Source organism: Manduca sexta, chromosome 19 (genome assembly GCF_014839805.1).
Source record: "Manduca sexta isolate Smith_Timp_Sample1 chromosome 19, JHU_Msex_v1.0, whole genome shotgun sequence".
In the NCBI taxonomy this organism is placed as follows: domain Eukaryota; kingdom Metazoa; phylum Arthropoda; class Insecta; order Lepidoptera; family Sphingidae; genus Manduca; species Manduca sexta.
In genome coordinates, this window is record NC_051133.1 from 617,905 (window position 1) to 639,107 (window position 21,203).

The window sequence follows — 21,203 nt, forward strand, 5'->3', positions numbered from 1 at the left end:
GAACTACCGGTCCAAACTGAAAAATTCTTTTGCGTTGGATAGCCCTTTGTTCGTGGAGTGCTCTAAGTTATATATCATCTCGCTATGACCAATAGGAGCGGAGCAGTAATGGCTAATCTCAGGAACTACCAGTTTGAACTGAAAAATTCGTTGTGTTGGATAGCCCTTTATTTGTGGGGTGCTATAGGCTGTATATCATCACGCTATGACCAATAGGAGCGGAGCAGTAATGAAACATGTTGCAAATACGGGGACAATTTATTAGTTTTGAGAGCTTCCGTTGCGTGCGCTGCGTAAACGGTTAAAGTTATGCAACAATGATGTATGACGGGATTATTCTTCTTAAAAAGTTCTAAAAAAATATATTACAAAACAAAGTCCCCCGCTGCATCCGTCTGCCTGAACGTCTTAAACTCAAAAACTACCCAACATATTAAGATAGAATTTGGTATGGAGACAGTTTGAAACCCTGGGAAGAACATAGGCTCCCGGGAAACTACTACTTTTATAATGGAAAACTTTAGCCTGAAAAACTTTTATAACGCGGGCGGAGTCGCGAGCAAAAGCTAGTATATATATAAAAATGAATCCCTATTTCCCTTGGTCACGCCATCAAGCGTGAACGGCTGGACCGATTTCACCATTTTTTGTTGTGTTTTTTATTGCCTGGAGAGGGTTCTTATGAAAGAAAAAAATCAAATAATTGTGCGAAAAATTAGAAAATTTAAAACAACTTAAGGAAAATATTAATTTTATATAACTGTCAATTGTTTGAAATAACTGTTAGTGATTGATAGAATGAGCGCTGCAAATTCATAGTTAAGACGGGGCAACGTCTGTCGAGTCAGCTAGTGTTTTATAAAACCATTCAAATCTTATTGCGCAGTCGTGGATGTAATCTCTATCAGGTAGAGCGATTTTTTTAAGATTACTTTTTTTAATACCATTCGAATCAGTAAAATTCTTTATTTAAGTATGCTCTATAAGTGTGATTCAGGCGCCTGTGCGTATAGTACTGTTTTATAAATTTTCAAGCGGCCAAGTAGCAATTGTACTTTTTTATTCTTGCTTTAATAACATTGTAATTACATTTACTATGCAAAGCGTCATTATTTTAAGTCCAGAGAGTACAGACACTGGCATTTAAAATCAGTCAACCAATTTTCTTATCTTATAAAATTTACTGTTTACCATAAATATCATCCAAAATGTTCAACATTATTCGACGGAATTTTATATCTGGTACTCTGCTTGTCAGTAAATTATTGTACTTCAAAGGTTAATTCATGCAATGTTTTACATCGTATAAATGTTAGTCATTATCAATAACCATAGTGATATAGGAGTGAAACACCTCGTTAAGAGCTTGGCTCAACGATTCGTCGTAGCTCCGGTGCCTCTGACCATTGGAAGAAGCCCTGAAAAATATAATTCTAATGTAAGCAGTAGGAATTGATTAGATGAGGACTAAATTTAAAATGGTTATCGGATAAGCAATTTTTAACACTATTTGCCCATTGACATCACACAGGCTGATAAATAAACTAAATATTTTTGTGTAAGATGAGTATGTACCGACGCACAAAGGAATGGCATCGGGGCAGACGAAAAGCTGCGAAAATAATTTATATTATGTAAATATTTGATAATAGTAAAGAAGAAAAATGAGTCCGGTACCCTATTCCTGTCGGCTTCCCTTTATATAGAATCTAATTATCATAATAACAATTTGCAGACCGCGTTTATGTATATTAGTAACTATACGTTGTGTCGAGATCCTTTTCGGAAAATTTCACCTTTCGCTACTGCCCTACAGCAACGCTAATGATACACCCGTCTAGTGTGCCGCCTGTCTCTTTTTAACCGACTTAAAAAAAAAAGGAGGAGGTTATCAATTCGACGTGATTTTTTTTTTTTTATGTTTGTTACCTCAGTACTCGCTCATTTATGAACCGATTTGGAAAATTCTTTTTTTATTCGAAATGATTTCTCTCCAGATTGGTCCCATAAATTTTTTTCAAGATCACTTCGGTAGTTTGGTTTTAAAATTAAAAAAACTAGAATAATTATGTCGTCCAAGAAAACGAGATCGCAAATTAAGCTTTCCTGTGACGTATTTAGTTATGTTTTTGCATTGAGTTTGGTTGACTGTACTTCTCATATACTTATACATATAGCACAACATCTTTTCCCCGTGCCAGGTGTAGGCAGAGGCGTAACATTTCATCGCGATAGTCGTACTGTGTGTGAAACATATCAGTTGTGTTTTTGGCTTGGGTTTAATTGATCTCGACACAACGTATAGTTACTAATATACATAAACGCGGTCTGCAAATTGTTATTATGATAATTAGATTCTATATAAAGGGAAGCCGACAGGAATAGGGTAGCGGACTCATTTTTGTTCTTTACTATTATCAAATATTTACATAATATAAATTATAACACAGAAGGAATTATTGAAATCCGGTATAAAATCGACAAGTTATGTCTTTGAATTTCGGTGGAAGGGGTAATTAACAAGAAACAGTAAAGGGACGAAATACCCACATGTGACGTCATCGGGAATTACGACGCGTGCAAAAGAAAGAGATGAAGCGATATCCCCACATCGCGCCCACTTCTGCACATTAGAATATTTTAAATATGAATTACTCGTTCATTTTTTAACCAATATTTATGCAGTTTTCGCAGGAGTGCTTCTTTTTCGTATTATTAACCATTACGTATAGAATAATTTACAAAATCAAGCATAGGCCGGTCCTCTATTGGGTTATATAAACTTTTCGTCACTGCTGTATCGGCAACAATTTTTTTGTGTGTTCCTGGACCCGTTGCGTTAATGAAAGTAGTCGAACAGTGACAACTGATTAGGGTCCCTAAATAATTACTGTCGATGAGGAAATAATTGGCAAGAGGTTCTATGTGCTAAGTGATCATTATAATTGTTTACTCCCTAAGTCTTAACCACGTTAACATTTACCTTGTTATTTTGATCTCTGATCTTAAAGCAAGCCGTAAACCTATTAGATACTTAGAATTATTGTAATAAATGTTAAAACGGACGCTGTTGCTTTGTTTTGCTGTTAAATGTAACCTGATAGATATCTTACTTAACAACTTAAGATCGGAAGTATTCTACAGCCCATATGCGCTACCATTACATAAAAAAGGCGAAAAGGGAAAAAAAATATGGGAAGGACTAAGGAGCGTGATTGTGAGGACATCCTAGGGTCAGATTTGCAAATTCCCTATCAACTATCATTTGGTATTGTTTGTGGGATTTCTTATTTATTTATTTTGAGAATTTACAACAGAGAACACACATTACATTATTTTGACATATTGCAGTACAGCGGCAGAATATAGCTGTGTTTCTCTACTTACAGTAACCTACAGCATGCATCATAACTTACATGATATTAGTAAATTTTGAATTTAAAAGATTATTACCTGGGTCCCTCATTGAAAATCAGCGCTACAGTATCAGTCTTGCTGGTACTGCAGCAAGAAAAGCGAATGAGGGTTCCCATTGTTGGCACAATGGGTATAATTTTGTATTTTTATTTAAGTATATGTTTTGTTTGTCTCTGCTTGTATTGTACATGTTATACTGTTATTGTCCCAATAATAAATCTTTCTTTCTTTCTATTATTACAGTTATTTTTTAAATATAAGATAATGCAGATAATGCATCTAATATTCTTCCTTTACGACAAAACGACAGAATTTGAATAGTAGAGCATATACACCTGGCATTTGTCTCCCGGTAACTCCGTTGCACTGCCACCTGGGTCCGCATAGACATGAGCAGCAGCTTCGTGTCCATAACAGTGCTCAAGAACGTCGCCAGAAATAACGTGATCCAGCAGAACGTGTCGAATGCGATGTATATATTGTTTTCGGGTTGCTAGAATTAAAATTTATGAGAGCGTTATTAAATAGATTTTTCGCGACATTGCAAGTGAATGAAATTATAATTGTTATTGTTTCTATTAATGTAAGTATAGCAGAAGTCATTTTGTTTATGTTGATCGTAATTATCCAACAAAACAAAGGCAAGTTAATTAAATTTACAGTTGTACAGTCCCCTCTCTTCTATTCGTTGTAATGGACAGATAGTAGGTATTTTGGTTTATTTTTTACTAGCTTTTGCCCGCGGCTCCGCCCGCGTTATAAAGTTTTTCAGCCTAAAGTTTTCCGTTATAAAAGTAGTATATTTCCGTTATAAAAGGAGTAAAGAGAGAGAGTAAAGAGATGTTCTTCCCAGGGTCTCAAACTGTCTCCATACCAAATTTCATCTTAATACGTTGGGTAGTTTTTGAGTTTAACACGTTCAGGCAGACAGATGCAGCGGGGGACTTTGTTTTATAATATATTTTTTAGAACTTTTTAAGAGGAACAATCCCGTCATACATCATTGTTGCATAACTTTAACCGTTTACGCAGCGCACGCAACGGAAGCTCTCAAAACTAATATTTTTTCCCCGTTTTTGCAACATGTTTCAATACTGCTCCGCTCCTATTGGTCATAGCGTGATGATATATAGCCTATAGCACTCCAGGAACAAAGGGCTATCCAACACAAAAAGATTTTTTTAGTTTAAACCGGTAGTTCCTGAGATTAGCCATTACTGCTCCGCTCCTATTGGGTATAGCGTGATAATATACAGCCTATAGTACTCCACGAACAAAGGGCTATCCAACGCAAAAAGATTTTTTCAGTTTGGACCGGTAGTTCCTGAGATTAGCCATTACTGCTCCGCTCCTATTGGGTATAGCGTGATGATATATAGCCTATAGTACTCCACGAAAAAAGGGCTATCCAACGCAAAACGAATTTTTCAGTTCAAACTGGTAGTTCCTGAGATTAGCCATTACTGCTCCGCTCCTATTGGTTTTAGCGTGATGATATATACCTAGTCTTGCCATAAATATTGTAATAAAGAAAAAAGAAAATTGTTAACTGCAAATAACATTTATTACTTTTACAGTGTGTCAGTTTAATACATAAATATAAAACAATTAAAAATATAAAAAGCTTATTCGAAGTGGTCTCCATTGGCTGCAATACAGTCCTTTAAACGATGAGGCCAGTTATCAATAGAAGCACGCACTCTTTCCATGGGAAAATTCTTCACTGCCAATCGTATAGATTGTTTTAGGGACTCAAATTATCATGGCGTTTAGAGCAAGCTGTACTCTCTAAAACTGACCACAAATCATAATCCAGCGGATTAAGATCGGGACTAGACGACGGCCAGTCTTCAGCTCTGATGAAGTCCGAAACGTTCGATTCCAACCAAGACTGCGTGGACCGAGCTTTATGACCCGGCGCCGAGTCTTGCTGGAAGGACCATACTTGGTTATTGAACATGGTGATGTTAAGGGGCTTAACTACCTTCTCAAGAATGGTATCTTGATACACTTGTGCCGATGTTTTGATACCTTTTTCACAAAAATATGGCTCAGTCACTCCTTCATAGCTAACACCCCACCAAACCATCACTGAAGTCGGATAATGTCCACGTTGCACTCTGTCGACTAATTGGGAAGCTTCCTTAGAGCTTTGAGCATAAATACGGTCATTTTGTTTGTTAAAATGTTGCTCAATTGTAAAAATTTTCTCATCCGTAAACAAAATTTTTCTGTGACCTCCCTTTGCGTACCGCTTCAGTAGTTGTTTCGATTTTACCACCCTATTCTTCTTTAAATTATCAGTTAAGAAATGGCCAGTGCGTCTCTTATAGGCTGCAAGTCCTAAGTCATCTTTTAAAATACGCGACATGGTTCTAGGTGCTATCTTCATTTCCCGAGATAAAATCTTTTGCTTTCGGACAGGATTTCTTCGAATTCTTTCCCTTACTGCTTTGACCACCTTTTTCGTACGAACACTACGTGGACGGCCAGATCTTTTTCTGTCACAAACAGAGGAGGTCTCATTGTACCTATTAATAGCCCGGTACACAAACATTTTACTAATACCAAGTGTATGGAGAGTTTTAAAAATTGCATTTGGCTCCATACCTACTTTGTGTAATGCTATCACAGCGATTCGGTTCTCTTTATCACCCCACACCATTTTAATATCGCAAAATATTTTACAATGTATTGGCGCCAAAATGAGAAAACACAATGAACAATCGTATAAAAATGACAGATTCGAAATTCAAATGTAATATTTTTTTATAATTAAGTGTAACAGTATTTATGGCCAGACTAAGTACATTTGAGCACTCCACAAACAAAGGACTATTCAACACAAAAATATTTTTTCAGTTTGGACCGGTAGTTCCTGAGATTAGCCATTACTGCTCCGCTCCTATTGGGTATAGCGTGATGATATATAGCCTATAGTACTCCACGAACAAAGGGCTATCCAACGCAAAAAGAATTTTTCAGTTTGGACCGGTAGTTCCTGAGATTAGCGCGTTCAAACAAACAAACAAACTTTTCAGCTTTACATAATAGTATAGAAATATAGATTACCCGAAATATAGTACTGCATTTATTTGTACCAACCACGGTTTATTAAGTTTGCTAATCCGCCCTAGGCCAGCGTGGTAGACTAAGTCACAAGTAGGTATTGGGATCGTATACATGACTGATGGTTGTTATTATTATTATTATGCTAGTTGACCCGACAGACGTTGTCCCGTCTTAACCAAAGAGAATATAATCACTACGTTTTAAGAGACAGGACTTAGTACAAAGTAATAAAATCGAATTTACATGGCGTATCAATACCAATATCACGGAAGAATACGTCAGGAACGTCAAATAACAATACTACCAACTGAACAAAATACATAGTGGTGAGCACTTTTATCGATATCGATAAATTCTACTGGTGGGAATCGACGCTAAAGCTACTTTGATAAAATTCATATAATGTATTTTCGAGTCCACATTATCAATCCAACTCGCAATATACAGTGAACATTTTAGCACTATAATTACAAGGCTGGACTAAAATGAGGACTCAAAATGAAAAGCTTTCACATGTTGAATAATAATTGTATTTTAAAATAAAATCCTTCATTCACCATGTAGGCGAATATAGTTGCACTTATGATAGGTCAAGTTACAATGAGAATATTTAATTATAAAGTCAAAGGATGGTGACACTTCTTTGTCGCACTTCTCTTGAAAGATATTATCATTTGTGCAATAATTGTTTATAAAAACATGGCACGGAAATTCAAACAACATTTCATCAGGAAGTGGATCAGCTTTCAAATTTTTCGATGGTATGGCTGACTTTCTAAGGCGATTGTTCTTTTTATTAAAATCTTTGTTATTAAAGTGAGAACCACACACATATTTCAAAGTATGCAGCTTTTCTATGGGAACATATATCAAATCTTCTTTTCCCACAACCTGAACTCACTTTCGGCATCTGGAAATATTTTTTAATTGTAAATAAATTGCTTATTAAATTATATTTAAGCCTAAAATCATAAACAGTGCCCAGGCACATTGATTGCTCAACGCATTTTTAAGTACACACATACACACATACACGAATTTAGTATTTTTGTCCTGATGATCAGTCATCAGGACTTACTATACTATCTTACTAATATTACAAAGCGTGTGCATGCAATTGTATGTTTATTATTCGTACCCGCAAAAATCTAAAATGATTGCGATTAAACTTGGTATGTAGATAGTTAGAATTACTACTTTTTATAAAAAATTTAAACAGGTATCGATATCGATAATAATGACAACATCACTAGTAACATAATGGTAATTAGAAAATGAGAATTTTTATTATTTCTAAGCTACTTTATTTACGCGATGACTAAAAACATCTAATTAATGCTTATCTGACCTCATCCAATGGAAATTTCGCCATAAACATTCTGCTTTTGTGATTTATTCGACTGGCTCGATCTCCACAAATTTCACACGTAATGAAACGTTTTTGGTGGCATGTCTTTAAAACGTATTCACTTACACCAACAAAAACACTTTTGGTATATTTTTACTTGTTTGAATAACAAATAATACAATCATAAATCAATAAAACACAAATGTATTCCAAAACGTCAGGAAGTAAACAAACAATAATAATGGCGGTGAGGAATAGAAAGAGAAACTGTACTGAGAGAGAGATAGCAGTATCCGCCATTAAATGCCATGTCAATTCCATACAAAAGATTTTTTGTTCCTTGTTGCGCTAGGCTGGTCTTAACTAAGAATTTGCTGCGCGCATTCTGTCAATCGCTGACAGTTATTTCAAACAATTGACAGTTATATATGCTTGTTCTTGTTCTGAGGTTATATATGAAATTAATATTTTCGTAAAGTTTTCTTAAATTTTCTAATTTTCCGCGCATTTTTTAGATTTTTTTCTTTCATAAGAACCTTCTCCTAACAATAACAAACACAACAAAAAAAAATAGTGAAATCGGTCCAGCCGTTCACGCGTGATGGTGTGGGAAGTAGGGATTCATTTATGTATATATAGATAGTACTTACTTGAACCGGTGTCAGAACATTTAATTCCCGGTCTATGACCGTCCACTCCAACATATTTTATTTGTAATTATTTCTGTAATTTTTCTATTAACACTGAAACGGCTCACCACACTCGCGGCTGACTAACAATTGACTTTAAATCACGTATATTTATTGACTCAAGCGTCCTTTCAAGTCCTGCACAACTTGAAATTTAGGTTTTTACAATTGTTTGCTGTTGCGGCGGTAGTTTGATTTAAAAATTATTTATCTCACCTTATTAAAGGATTGCTGGGTGTCATCGGGGGGTTTAAAGGCGCCTTAAGCGCTCACCCGAAAGTCCGGTGTATTTCTATAAGCTGGCTCTTGTCGGACTAACAAATGGACATATGTCATGTTCTTAAAAGAAAAAACATCGGGGTTCGACTATGCTCGACCCGTGAGCATCTCTGACAGCTAGTATTTCATAAAATCCGTAACACTGATGTGTAGTATTTGATAAAACTATCAGTCAATATTTTGATTTACAAAAAAAAAAAAACTGTTATTATTTTGTAGGAATTTGTTTGAATTTTATGGTGTCGTCCCCAATATTGGAACGATAAAATTTATCATGATGAGTAGATACTTACTAAAATATACAACGTAATTTAAAACCATATAAACACAAGACTGCCCCGGTGATGTAGTTGTATTGTACGACTGCAGTGCTGAGGTCTTGGGTTCCATTTCAGGGTCGGTAGAAACTACTGAATGCAGGCAGCTTTTGCCCTGGACTACTAAAGGTTGAAGATGATGATGAATCTGGAGTGCATCTCGTCAAAAGTAGCTTATAAAGGGTAGAGCGCGGGTGACACGCTACCAGTAAATTAATTCCTAAGCGGCTGGCGTGCAGAGTTAGATGCACGTGTATGATTTTACCAAGATCTCATTCCTTGGATAGCTCTGCCTTAGAGCCAACTCTTGTGAGGATTGATTGAGGATTGCGCACCTCGTGACCTTCGATATTAGGGAGAGAGAGTGGAATAGTGGGATTTTAGTTGGTAGGACGGTTTATACTGGCAAGTCCGGCAGAAATCCGTAAACGGATTTCAGTTAAAAACAAAGGTTATAAAGAGTTCTTGACTATCTATGGTTGACGCTGTCCAGACGGGTATCATTGATCAATGGGTATCAAGTCACTTCATTATTAATTTATTTAAAAACAATTGCATCGTGTACTTTATCGAAGGGTTGAATAACCTAATGTTTTTGCAATATAAATAATAAATACAGGTACATAGAAACTGTAAAAAATGGGTTGTTTGTCTTTAGGAAATAATTATTATATTTTGAGTTTAGTTATTTTCATCAAATGACATTAAAAACAACTATTTTTATTTCTTTGTCCAAGCGTATCTTTCCAAGACTTACTTCTATGATTTTTTTTTTAAATGGGAGCTAACCTAATTCTCAAAAATTAAAACATTACTGCATAGTGCTTGACGTTTGCCATAAGGCGGTTAACCCAATTCATTAAGTTAATTAAAAAAAACTTCATAAAACATCCTAAAACAATATATGTGCTTACGAGGTCAATGCAAAATGAATTAGTTTTAGATATTCCCATCTAAAGGAGTGACGTGCGCGAGCGAAGTCTCGAGCAAAAACTGTATTATTAGTATACCTTGATTAGTATGCACATTGATTGTTATCGTTCATTGAATCCTTTATAATCCGTTGTTTATAATTTTTCAAAGGTACCTACTGTCACTGTTCCACTACTAAACAAATATTTATTTGCAAAATTGATTGGACAATGATTTGAAACATATCTGATATTTAATTAATGCATATAATTTACTTATCAAAACAGGATCTATATTATTAAAACATTTTAAATTATGGGACTAGTAAAATGGAGCATAGATTCCTAGTGACGTATACCCACATGCGTGAACAGATTTTACAAAAAGATACTGAATATTCTAACTGTTGAAGTTGAAACTTGAATGATATGAAATTTACTGACAATCTTATACAAGCAGTCTCGCGAACATAAACTAATATATGTTATACGTGTATAAGTATTTTTTTTATATACATAACAATACTCAATGAAAAATGTCAAATCTGTATATAAAATCAAAGTAAGGTCATTATAAGGTAATTAAATTAAACAAAGTAATTTATTCATATGGGATTGTATGTATCGAGAAATTTGAATATACTTGAATAGACCGGAGCATACGAAGATTTTATTTAATATATTAAAATGTGTTTAGAATTTATGAGACATTTTATTAAATTGATTATGATTAGTGTTGTTGAAGGAGCTTTTTGCATTAAATTTTTTGAAGATTTCCGTTTTATTTCAAGACTATTTTTTGACAGAAAAAGGATTAAAATGCAATTTAATTAACCGACGCGTGTGGTCAGGGTTCCTATATATTGTCTGCATTCGCCCTGCTATAAAATGCTTGCATTATAAGCTAAATTGCATATTTAAATTCGTTTGCATAAAGTATAAGTAAAAGGTTTATTACCCTTATGTCGCTGTTAAAGGTTTGATGCCTTTTAGATATGCAAATGAAAGTGATAACAATTTATTGAAATCATGAAATGTTGAAATTTTTTACATCCATAAATATGTAGTACCGTCCTCTCGGAAGGTGTTTCAACCAGAGAAGATCGCATTAATACTTTAAATGAGACATACTCATCCCTCCCTCACACACCAATACAAATCCCGTAAGCCAAGGTCAGCAGTGGCACCCATTAGGAATTGGATAAATAGTGATGCAGGTAACAACGCAATAACTTCTATTAACAAATGGGCTTTATTCGCCTATGTGTAACGTATTTGGTTTAGGGGACATGTGGTTCCAAGTTTGATGCAAAGGTTTAAAAATTCTATGCGCAGGTTTGTTATAAAGCCTGAAGGCACATAAAAACTATTTCTGACTTTGAACATTCGACACGTGAAGGGCAATGTCAGTAGCTATTATACTCTGTGAGGTTCTTATATTTAGGTACAATGTAGTACTTACGGCATATTATCATAGTTCGTATATCGTTGAATTCATATTTTTTTTCAAAATAACAACTTATTGTTGCCTCAAACACTTTGGAAATAGTATTAAAGTGTTTATAATAGAACTAACAGTTAGATCTTTTACTGTGGGTAAAGTAAGTATAAGATACAATTATCTTGTGTTGAGGATAACTGGAAGTTAAAAACCAGTCTCGCACCTGCAACAAATATTAGCTGAAGAAACCAATATTTCTTATCATCGTCATCGGCCACAGAATGTCCACTGCTAAAAAGGATCCGATATCTATACCAACCTTTTGAAAACGGCTTTTAATGATGATCGATCCATGTTAGTACATATAGCACAACATCGCGCTTGGAACGATTCTTCGCTCGATGGGCCACGGATATCTACTTACATTCAGAATAAAACACTTAATAGTTTTGTTTGTTTACAATCCAACTAAAAAAAACTGTTAACTTAAATAATATGAATTTAAAATTTACAACTTAACACAATCTGTTTTATATTTTTTTTAACCTTACATTACGTTTGTTAGCCTGGCAAGGGCTGACTTATACAAACACATCAGGCTTTTGGGTAAACGCTTTAGGCGCCCGCAACCCTTGAAAATTAAGCGACCATGCTGAGGGCAACCCATTAATGGGTTAAGAATCTCGGCTCAGGACGGTCATTGGGAGAGGATGGGATATCAACGATTATGGATGCGCGTAGTCGTAGCGAACTAACAATCTAAACATTATTATAATGAAGTATGTATGCTACCTGGATTATTTATGACCGGCAAGCAAATAGCTTGGTACCACGGAGAGCATGTAAAAAGAATTTATTTGTAAAATAGTTGTGTATTTTTTTTATAATTACTGGTGACCTCATAAATGTTTTTATAACAAATATGACATTTATACGCTGTTCGACTTGAATATAATCATGTCACCTCTATGTGGTTCAACCTAGCGGACACATCAACAACACACAGTCAGTTTTAAACAGCAAAAAACACGTAGAGGTGTATACTAATAATTATGTGTTTATACAGTATTAAAACAATAAAAAGTCGAAGTATTTAAATTAATTTATTTATAATGTATATTAAAATTAAATATTATACAAAATGATCGTCTTTAAAAACTAATTTTCTCAGAAGAAAATTAGAAAAGAAGACGCTTACCGCATTTTCACCCTTATGCTAAAATTAATACGTATCATAATTACGACAGGATGCAACCTATCCATATACCAGCATGGATTGTTTCTTCGAAAAACAAAAAGAAAGATAAACTAAAAAGAAGTTGAAATGGAATATTTATTTAACTTTAAGAGTTATTATATGGAATTTACAGCAAAGCAAAATTATCACATATTTAAAAGACAATTAGCGTCCTCATGTCACATAAATAGGTAATAATTTTAAGGTATAAAAATATATAGAAACAAAAGGTAAATAAATAAGTAAAACCCGAATTTAAAGAAATGTAAAATGTCAGTCTACTTGAATAAAACAATCTATTAAATAAGAAACAATCCAATAATTTGTGTCATAAAAGCAACTTCGACTGAATCCAAATCCGACTAAACACAATTGAGAAATGTTTGATTATTTAAATGTATAAGAATTGCTATTGACTGCAAAAGAACTGTGAATTGCGAAACAAAAACCATTCTAAACTTTTATTTGACTTGAATTAATATGTCGTCTGTTTGCTTTTAATATCATTTTACCGAATAATTATTCGACAATATCTGCCATACAAGATTCTAAAGAATTCTAGAAAATTCTAGCGTTGTCTAGAATCTCGTAAGCAATATCAAGATGTATTAGTGGCTCTTGTATTATTTATAGAGCGTTTTTAGTTCCTTATATTTTTCCTATAAATATTTTTCACGTTCTGTGGAATTGTACTTAAAGTTAAAAGTAGGTATGTGATGGTATTTTGTTTATGTGTTTGGGTAAAGTTACACCAAGTATCAACCATAAAATAAATAATAAATTAATTAATTTATCATGCAAAATCAAAAACCTTACCTTATTGGTAACTATTTCCCAAAGAAATGTTAAACATCCATTATTATCGTCGTCCACACAATATCAACTGCAGACGCCTAACCCTTTTGTTTAGCAACAAATTAGTTCCACAAAACTGCGATAAAAAATATTATTTATCCAATAAACCAAAACAAGCGGTGGTCTAATCCTATTTGTTCCAATTCATATGATATTAAAAATAAAGTCATTTACCTAAAATTGAACCAAAAAGACCAAACCGGGAAATGGTGGTGTTAGATGACCTTAGAAGAACCTCAAAAATGTTAGGTATCAAAGTGATTCTGTAATGCATCCTCGACTGCACATTTGGGACTCCCTTTAACTTCATCAATAAATGAAGTTTGGATTGGTGTCACTCTGCCGCCCGTTGGAGACAGGATTGAACATATTCCTCGTCTTCTTCTTGTTCTCTTCTATGCTCTGTAGAAGGAAGGGAGGGGCTGTGGTCTGGCGGTGGTGTTTGTCTACATCCTGTCGATAATTCCTGTTGTCCATATCGTGGCGGTAGTTCCTGCTGTCCAGGTCCCGGTGGTTCCTGTTGTCGAGCTCCTGGCGCTGGTGGCGGTGGTCGAGCTCTCGCGTCAACTCCTCTACGAACTGCCCACCCGTCTGCCTAGAGGAAAACGTGGGTTATTGGTATGGAATGTAATATGCTTGAAATTATATAAATCATAAAAAGGAATTTTGCTTTAATGAACGATGTAATAAACCTGCATCTGAGAGTTAGTTCATCGTTCAGATTCTGAATGATGAGCGACATGACATCAAAAATAGGAATGCGGAACACCACCTTAAACTAAGAACTATACAATCACCGGGACTGGTTACTACGCTTAGTATTCAACGCGAGCATATTGATTGTCTTATAGATATTATGAAATACAATTTGTTAGAGTGAGTTTATAAGGATTGTTGAAGGAAATAGACAACATTCTACATTTTCATTCGATAACGTAACAAATAAAACACTTGTGAGTACAAGTTAGTGCACTTCTTTTGGCCAATTCTGTATGACAAGTTAGATATCGTACATGCACCGTGCTCGAATCAACAAAAAACTTAATAGACTTCAAAATTGCCTTCCTTGGTATTGTGGTTGCTTTTATACGGGCTGTAGACCGGAAAGGCTTGTATACCCATTTCGTTATCATAACTTAGTGAGCTACAAATTTAAAATATTCTTAAAACTTAACCAAAACGACGGTGGCAAAATTGCTTAGTGGTAAACGTAGATAAAGTATTCATACGTCTCCAGATTTTTTTAATTTTATCAAATAATGACAGTGATTCTCTAGTTTAGAACCATGTGGAATCACACCAAATTGAAGCCAAGTTAAGTTCTTGCATTATCGTGGTATACACATGCGGCAAATTTATCATGACCCCTTCCTAGTATGGCACGGGATAGCGGCTAGATATCTGGGTAATGTGCCTCTCAGTTTGGTATCTAATCTAATCTGTTCAAGAATTTTATCGTCAAGTGTTTGCCGGGATGAGTGGATGGTGAGTATACACGTGAATCACTTGTTTATTAATTTATCGTGTTGACTGTACTTAATTTTTATCCAAGTATGAAGAAATGCACTGATTCCGATGAAAGAGTACAGTGTGGTTCAAATTTAATGTCGTTCAAAGATGTGTCTCTGTACTATATGTTTCTATGAATTTTCCGACATGAAATAATTTTAACTTCATTTGTTTCAAAGGTTTTTTTTACGTATTATATTAGATTTATAAGCAAACAAATATTTTCGGTTTAATTTTATATACACGCCTGTATTGCAGCATGGGGTACATAGGCAGGCAAATAGACTTGTAGAAATACAACAACAATTTTTACGTCTCTGTCCGACTTTTAGTGGGAAAAATACATGAATATATACCACCACCTATAACCCCAAATCGCTGCAAAGTTCCACCATCTCATAAGCTTCCTTGAAAGTATGCTAGGAAGCCCAACATTCCAATCAATTCTACCGTCCTCACCGCTCGGAAGGCCTGGCGATGTCGAGGTCCGGTTCGCTGCCCATGTACATGGAGTACCCTCGACGCGACAGTTCCTCCTCAGGCACCAGGGCGGGGTTGTGGAACGCGTGGTTCTTGTCTGGGTTCATCTTCAGCTTTCTGTAATTGAGAGTTAGGAGTTGAGAATATTTTGTTATAGTGCACTTGTAATATTTTAAACTATTGTAATTTTTCTTGAAGATAAGCCAGTTTTGCGGTACATCCCCGAGTAATATGATAACTAAGAATAACAGTAAACGAATTATTATTGTTAATAATTTTGGTTGTTGTTGAACAAATATTGAACATATTTTACAAAATAAATCTCGATATTGTTTCGAGATTACTCTTAGAATATCTTGTTTACTCACGAAATTATATCTAATTTCATCGCGAATTTCTACGCATCATTTTAATTAAAGATAACATCGATAAACTTGCAAGTATTACTATCTATATGACGCATGCAGGCGTAGTGACTAATGCGTTAGTAACTGGAACGCAATGCAGTTGTTATTTAAGAGGAATCATCCTGCTAGGAAAAGTAGGAATCATCATTCTGTATATCAATACAATAACAAACTTACAAATTATGTTAATGTTAAGTGATATTCAACGTTCGTTAACAATACTACGGATCCTACTTATACTAGTACAAGTGCAAAAACAGAACTTTACAGGAGAGCGATTTAAACATTCTAAACTTTAAAATACTGAGATACAACGTTTTAAAATTTCAAAGATTTCTGTTAAACTATAACAAATTTAGAATGTTTGAATCGCTTTCTTATGAAGTTGTGTTTTTACACATGTTTTAGTATACGTAGGACCCGTCGAATAATACCTGAAGAATTTAGAATTCGCTGTTTTTAACGAAATAAGCAGAGGTCTAAATCTTACAGCGGCGATAGCCTAGTTGGGTGTAGAACGGACTGCGAAGATGAATGTCTGCAGGTTTAAATCCCAAGGGTACACACCTCTGGCTTTTCTAAAACCATGTGTGTATTCTTTGTGAATTATCGTTCGCTTTAACGGTGAAGGAAAACATCGTGAGGAAACCTGCACATCTGAGAAGTTCTCTGTAGAAATTTCGAAGGTGTGTGAAGTCTACCAATCCGCACTAGGCCAGCGTGGTGGACTAAGGCCTAATCCCTCTCAGTAGTAGAGGAGGCCCGTGCCCAGCAGTGGGACAGTATATAATACAGGGCTGATATTATTAAATCGTAACAAAAACTTGTGTGTAATGCCAAAACAAGTAATTTATTGTGTTTGACTTGAGATTTTATCATGACGAATAAGAGCATATTAAGAGTAAGTAATTAGGTCATTTCATCATCCTCATAGCTAAATGATTCATGATGAGGACATTATGTTTGTCGATTAGGCATATTCTTTGTTTAATGGATTAAGTCGACCACCTTATATGTCTTATTAACTCGTAACTAATGCGGTTTGTAACAAAAATATGTGGGCCAAGGTGCTCACTACACTGCAGTGACCAGAACAATATAAAACAGACGAGGCAATACAACTGCAGCAAATTAAATTCAACACCAACACCATAGTGGTTACTGGAGGAAGGTCTCTCATATGTGAGAGTCCGCCTGAGTAGGCGGTGTGGTAATGTCTATTTCTGCCTCCAAGCAGCAGTGTGTAGTCACTGTTGTGTTCCGGTTTGAAGGACATTGTAGACAGTATAACTACTGGGCATAATAAAACTTACCATCTCTTGTCTTAGGATGCCGAGCGCAGTGGAATACTAAACAATACTTTGTAATTAAAAGTGTTCGATGGTGTTTCTAAAACTTATGGACGGTCGTATCGCTTACCATCAGATAAACGGCAAGCTCGTCTCGTCATTCAAAGCAACAAAAAAAAATCTATGAAGTAGGATAGGGATAAATTATGTATACTAACTGGACCCGCATCCTGCCGGTGGCCTGCATCTCGTTGACCTTCTTCTTGAGGCTGGCGACCTGCACGAACAGCACCACCACTAGCACTAGCAGCACCAGGCACGCGCCGCCCAGCGTGCCCACCGCGATTATCGTGTACGTGTCCTGGAATGTCATTGGCCATGATGTTTATTTATTTTATTATGATTAATGCAAGAAAGACACTTACTGGTGGCACGTATCTTATATACGAGGGACCATCAGAGTAAGTACCACTCCGGTATCTATTTCTACCGCCAAGCATCAGTATGCGTGTATTGTTGTGTTCCGGGTTGAAGAACATTGTAGCCAGCGTAAATACTGGGCATTATGAGACTGCACATCTTATGTCTCTGAGTAATGAGCGGATTGGAGTGCCGCGCAGTACTTTGTAATTCAAAGTTCTGTGCGGTGTTTCTACTGTTTATGGGCGGTCGTATCGCTTACCATCAGGCGAGCGGCATGTTCGTCTCGTCATTCAACTGGATCGAATAAAGAATACATTACAAAGCATTACATGGTATTAACTATATCATGCTGACACGTTAAAAAATTTTTAACAGCTAGATATTTTACTAACATTACGTTACAATTAACGAAAATTCTATATATTTTCAGTACATCATCAAAATGTACAAGGAACTTTTACTTCTCTGCTATATCGTTGCCCTTTCACGCTTCACGCTTACTTCTACTCATCATCTACTATTACAATATTAACTTAATTAGCCACTACGTTATTAATGATATTTTTTTGAAAACTGGTACATTCTATTGAATTACTTTTAACTACGGCGCCTGTAAAACAATCATAGCAAATGCGTGAAATACATACCTCTTAAAGATATTAATATCACTTCAGGTATTATATCTTAGGCATTTAGATAGCACGTTTATTAAAAACTTATTAAGTAATCGTTTTTGAATACCATTCTCTGGGTAAACCCCGATTACATCGATATAAGACATGTTTGTATTTCCGATTTTTTAATGAAGAAAGTAATGTGTAATAATTAATGCGTAAATATATTAATAATTATGGTCTTTTATTTTTAACCGACCTCAAAAAGAGTAGGAGGTTCTCAATTCGACTCTTTTCTTATGTTTGTTACGTTAAAACTTTTGACTGGGAGAACCGATTTTGATGATTCTTTTTTTATTTGTAAGCTGGTACTTCACGTGTGGTCTCGTACTAAATTTTATTGTTGTTGGACCGTTAACTTCAAAGATACATCCGACAAATCTTAAAATGATGTCAACTATGATGTCCTTAACGTATACCTCCTTACCTCAGAACTATATCTCACAAGGATTTTGTTTTTGATTTTGACTGCCTCGGTGGCGTAGTTGTATTACGGTATGACTGCAGTGTTGAGGTCGGGTCGGAAAAGGAGATTGGCTTTATTATAATATTTTCTAACAGCCCGGAGACTGGAATTTGTGCCTGATATGGCTATAGGCTCGCCTCCTATCACATCATGGGACGGATTCTCCTCATTCAAACCAATAAAAAAAGGAGGCGCTGTAATCGGCTTATTTTGAGATACAACTTTAGTAGGTTTTCAAAAAAAACAAAAAAAAAAACAATGAAATTGATCCTATGCGATCGAAAGCGTTGTACGTCCTCATATTATTGTTTGTGGATAGGGTGTTAGCGTCCGTAATGTTCAAAAATTTGATTACAATATCGTACAAATCGAAACAGCAATGCAGCTTGGTGACAGTAAAAGCTATTGCATTGGTACCTACTCAGACAGATTCGCGTGCGAGATACCTCTTTCCAGTAAGGAAGAGTACACCATTGAATATTTTGAATTCAGAAATCCCGTTATCCGCAAGAATTTATTCCCAGAAATCGTTATCAGTATTCATACGTCACTTTAATCTTGAGTTTTGAGATATCACGTACGCCGTGTTATATTCTCATGAAAGTGTTTGGTAATATTGATTTTAATCACGCATATAATGATAATTGACGGAAATCTTTGTTATTCTAATCTGTATTGTTTTATGTTAATTGATGCACCACAAAGTATTTCATGATTACGATAAACGTTTATACGACTTTTGAGTCTACGATATTGCGAGTATACGTAAAACGTCCAAATACGACCAGGTAGTCTACTTCTAACGCCAAGCTATGTGAATACTGTTATTTGGGAGTACATACTTCCCACCACCATGACCATCGTCTCGTCTCAAAACGGTTTTTGGGGAATAATATACTAAAATAAGTAAACATCGTTGTTTCATCGTCACAAAATGGTTCTAGGAAATAATATATATTTTAACCTTATTTATATAAAATAAGGGTTCTTATAGACGTACGGAACCTAAAGAAATAAGATGCTTCAAAAAGATTGTCGAACCTCGGATTATCCCAACTCCTCAAGGTCTATAATGAAATTAGGCCGTCAGAATGTGATGTTCATAATAATGGACATTATTATCATTATAATCATACTTAGCAATCGCCAAACTATCGTATAATCGAGCTTTTGTGTCTATTGCTTTATATCTAACAATTACGATTCATACTGAATTAAAATACGTCGTAATTTGTCAAGGCCCAAGAGGCTATTCAAAAACGTTTTAATTTTATATATCAAAGTTGGACTTCATCAAAAGAAAATGCGTACCTTCATGACCAGTTGGTAGGTCCAAATAAACTATTCTACTAGCTGCCACAATGATAATGATTTCGTCCAACCCTACACAAACTTCACTACACTGAGTGCATTTTAACTATATTCGTAGTTGTATTGTAACAAGCAAATAACATAATTGAAAATCACCAACAAATAATAGGAAACTGAATGTACACACAGGTGGCACAAAATAAAAATGAAATTACCGTTTACATTTTAACTGTTGTTTTTTTCGAAGTACCCTCATTTACCTCGAATGTTGTTTAGTCGGTATTTTTGTATATTAAACCGAAACCAGGTATGTTTAAATTTTTATTCTATAAATAGACTTATCTATTTTGACCTGTTATTCGATCACCACACATCACGTAACAATAATATTTACAAACCCATATCATTTCACTAAAAAACAAAAGAAATCAACTCACCATTTTAAGTTTTTATCGCGCACATAATTAGAGGCGGTGCGGTCGACGTCGCGTACAAAACTGCCTTATCACACGATATGAAGTGATAACGCTCGGCCATCTCATCGCTTAGACCCTTATCTCTTCGTCCAAATAGATTTATCCATACTTCTCAATAATATTATAAATGCAAAAGGTTGTAAATTTTATTTGAAACTTAGATGTTTGTTAGTAGTAAACGCGGAAACAGCTGAACGGCTTTGGATGAGAGATGAGATGGAGATAGTTCAAGACCCGGGGAAGGACATAGTTGGACTTTTATACCGGATTTTTTTTTCACGCGGGTGGAGTTGAAAACAGTTGATGATGATGATGTTTTTAAGTCCTAGAGAAGTGAGCTTGATTATTGAGTTACCAGGTTGGGTGTTACTGTTTTTTTTTCCTTTATTGAGTTGCCAAGTTGGTTATTTGGTAGTTTCAATTTTTAGAACAGTGTACCTTTTTTAGGCACTTACTACATTTAAAGCAGGCAGTAAACCACTGTTGATTTATCAAAATATACTAATTATAGTGTTGAGTTATCCAACCTGATTTATTCTGACATAGGTACAAACTATAAGTTTCTATATCAGAGAAGATAGATTTACATAACCCGTAATGAC

The 21,203-nt window shown here is 35.1% G+C and overlaps 2 protein-coding genes across 4 annotated transcripts; both read right to left on the reverse strand.

Moving 5' to 3' along the window:
• Positions 1 to 781: 781 nt before the first annotated feature.
• On the reverse strand, positions 782 to 8,865 carry LOC115441327. Of its 2 annotated transcripts, none has more exons than XR_005112623.1 (3): positions 8,743 to 8,865; positions 3,753 to 3,910; positions 782 to 1,418 (listed from the first exon to the last, which is right to left on the reverse strand). XR_005112623.1 is itself a non-coding variant. In XM_030166078.2 (3 exons), exons 1-3 carry the CDS (start codon positions 8,539 to 8,541, stop codon positions 1,313 to 1,315), a joined length of 318 nt encoding a protein of 105 aa, XP_030021938.1. In that variant the 5' UTR covers positions 8,542 to 8,699; the 3' UTR covers positions 782 to 1,312. The 2 variants fall into 2 exon arrangements, 1 of the variants encoding a protein (XP_030021938.1); XM_030166078.2 differs by lacking the exon at positions 8,743 to 8,865 and adding an exon at positions 8,488 to 8,699.
• A 3,696-nt stretch (positions 8,866 to 12,561) lies between these two features.
• LOC115441061 lies at positions 12,562 to 20,759 on the reverse strand. 2 transcript variants are annotated; one of them, XM_030165661.2, is made up of 4 exons: positions 20,563 to 20,759; positions 17,470 to 17,612; positions 15,535 to 15,672; positions 12,562 to 14,161 (listed from the first exon to the last, which is right to left on the reverse strand). In XM_030165661.2, exons 1-4 carry the CDS (start codon positions 20,563 to 20,565, stop codon positions 13,876 to 13,878), a joined length of 570 nt encoding a protein of 189 aa, XP_030021521.1. In that variant the 5' UTR covers positions 20,566 to 20,759; the 3' UTR covers positions 12,562 to 13,875. The 2 variants fall into 2 exon arrangements, with proteins under 2 accessions (XP_030021521.1, XP_030021512.1); XM_030165652.2 differs by lacking the exon at positions 20,563 to 20,759 and adding an exon at positions 20,126 to 20,366.
• Positions 20,760 to 21,203: the final 444 nt, after the last annotated feature.

What these genes read in the sequence shown, in the direction of transcription:
- LOC115441327 (XM_030166078.2), bottom strand. Translation starts at nt 8,541, where the DNA reads ATGTTGGAGTGGACGGTCATAGACCGGGAATTAAATGTTCTGACACCG. An exon ending in ATGTTCTGACACCGGTTCAA is followed by an intron (nt 3,911 to 8,487) that starts GTAAGTACTATC and finishes TTTTAATTCTAG; the next exon opens with CAACCCGAAAACAATATATA. An exon ending in TACCGGGAGACAAATGCCAG is followed by an intron (nt 1,419 to 3,752) that starts GTGTATATGCTC and finishes TATATTTTTCAG; the next exon opens with GGCTTCTTCCAATGGTCAGA.
- LOC115441061 (XM_030165652.2), bottom strand. An exon ending in ACCGGCAGGATGCGGGTCCA is followed by an intron (nt 15,673 to 17,469) that starts GTTAGTATACAT and finishes TCTCAATTACAG; the next exon opens with AAAGCTGAAGATGAACCCAG. An exon ending in ATCGCCAGGCCTTCCGAGCG is followed by an intron (nt 14,162 to 15,534) that starts GTGAGGACGGTA and finishes GTTTTCCTCTAG; the next exon opens with GCAGACGGGTGGGCAGTTCG.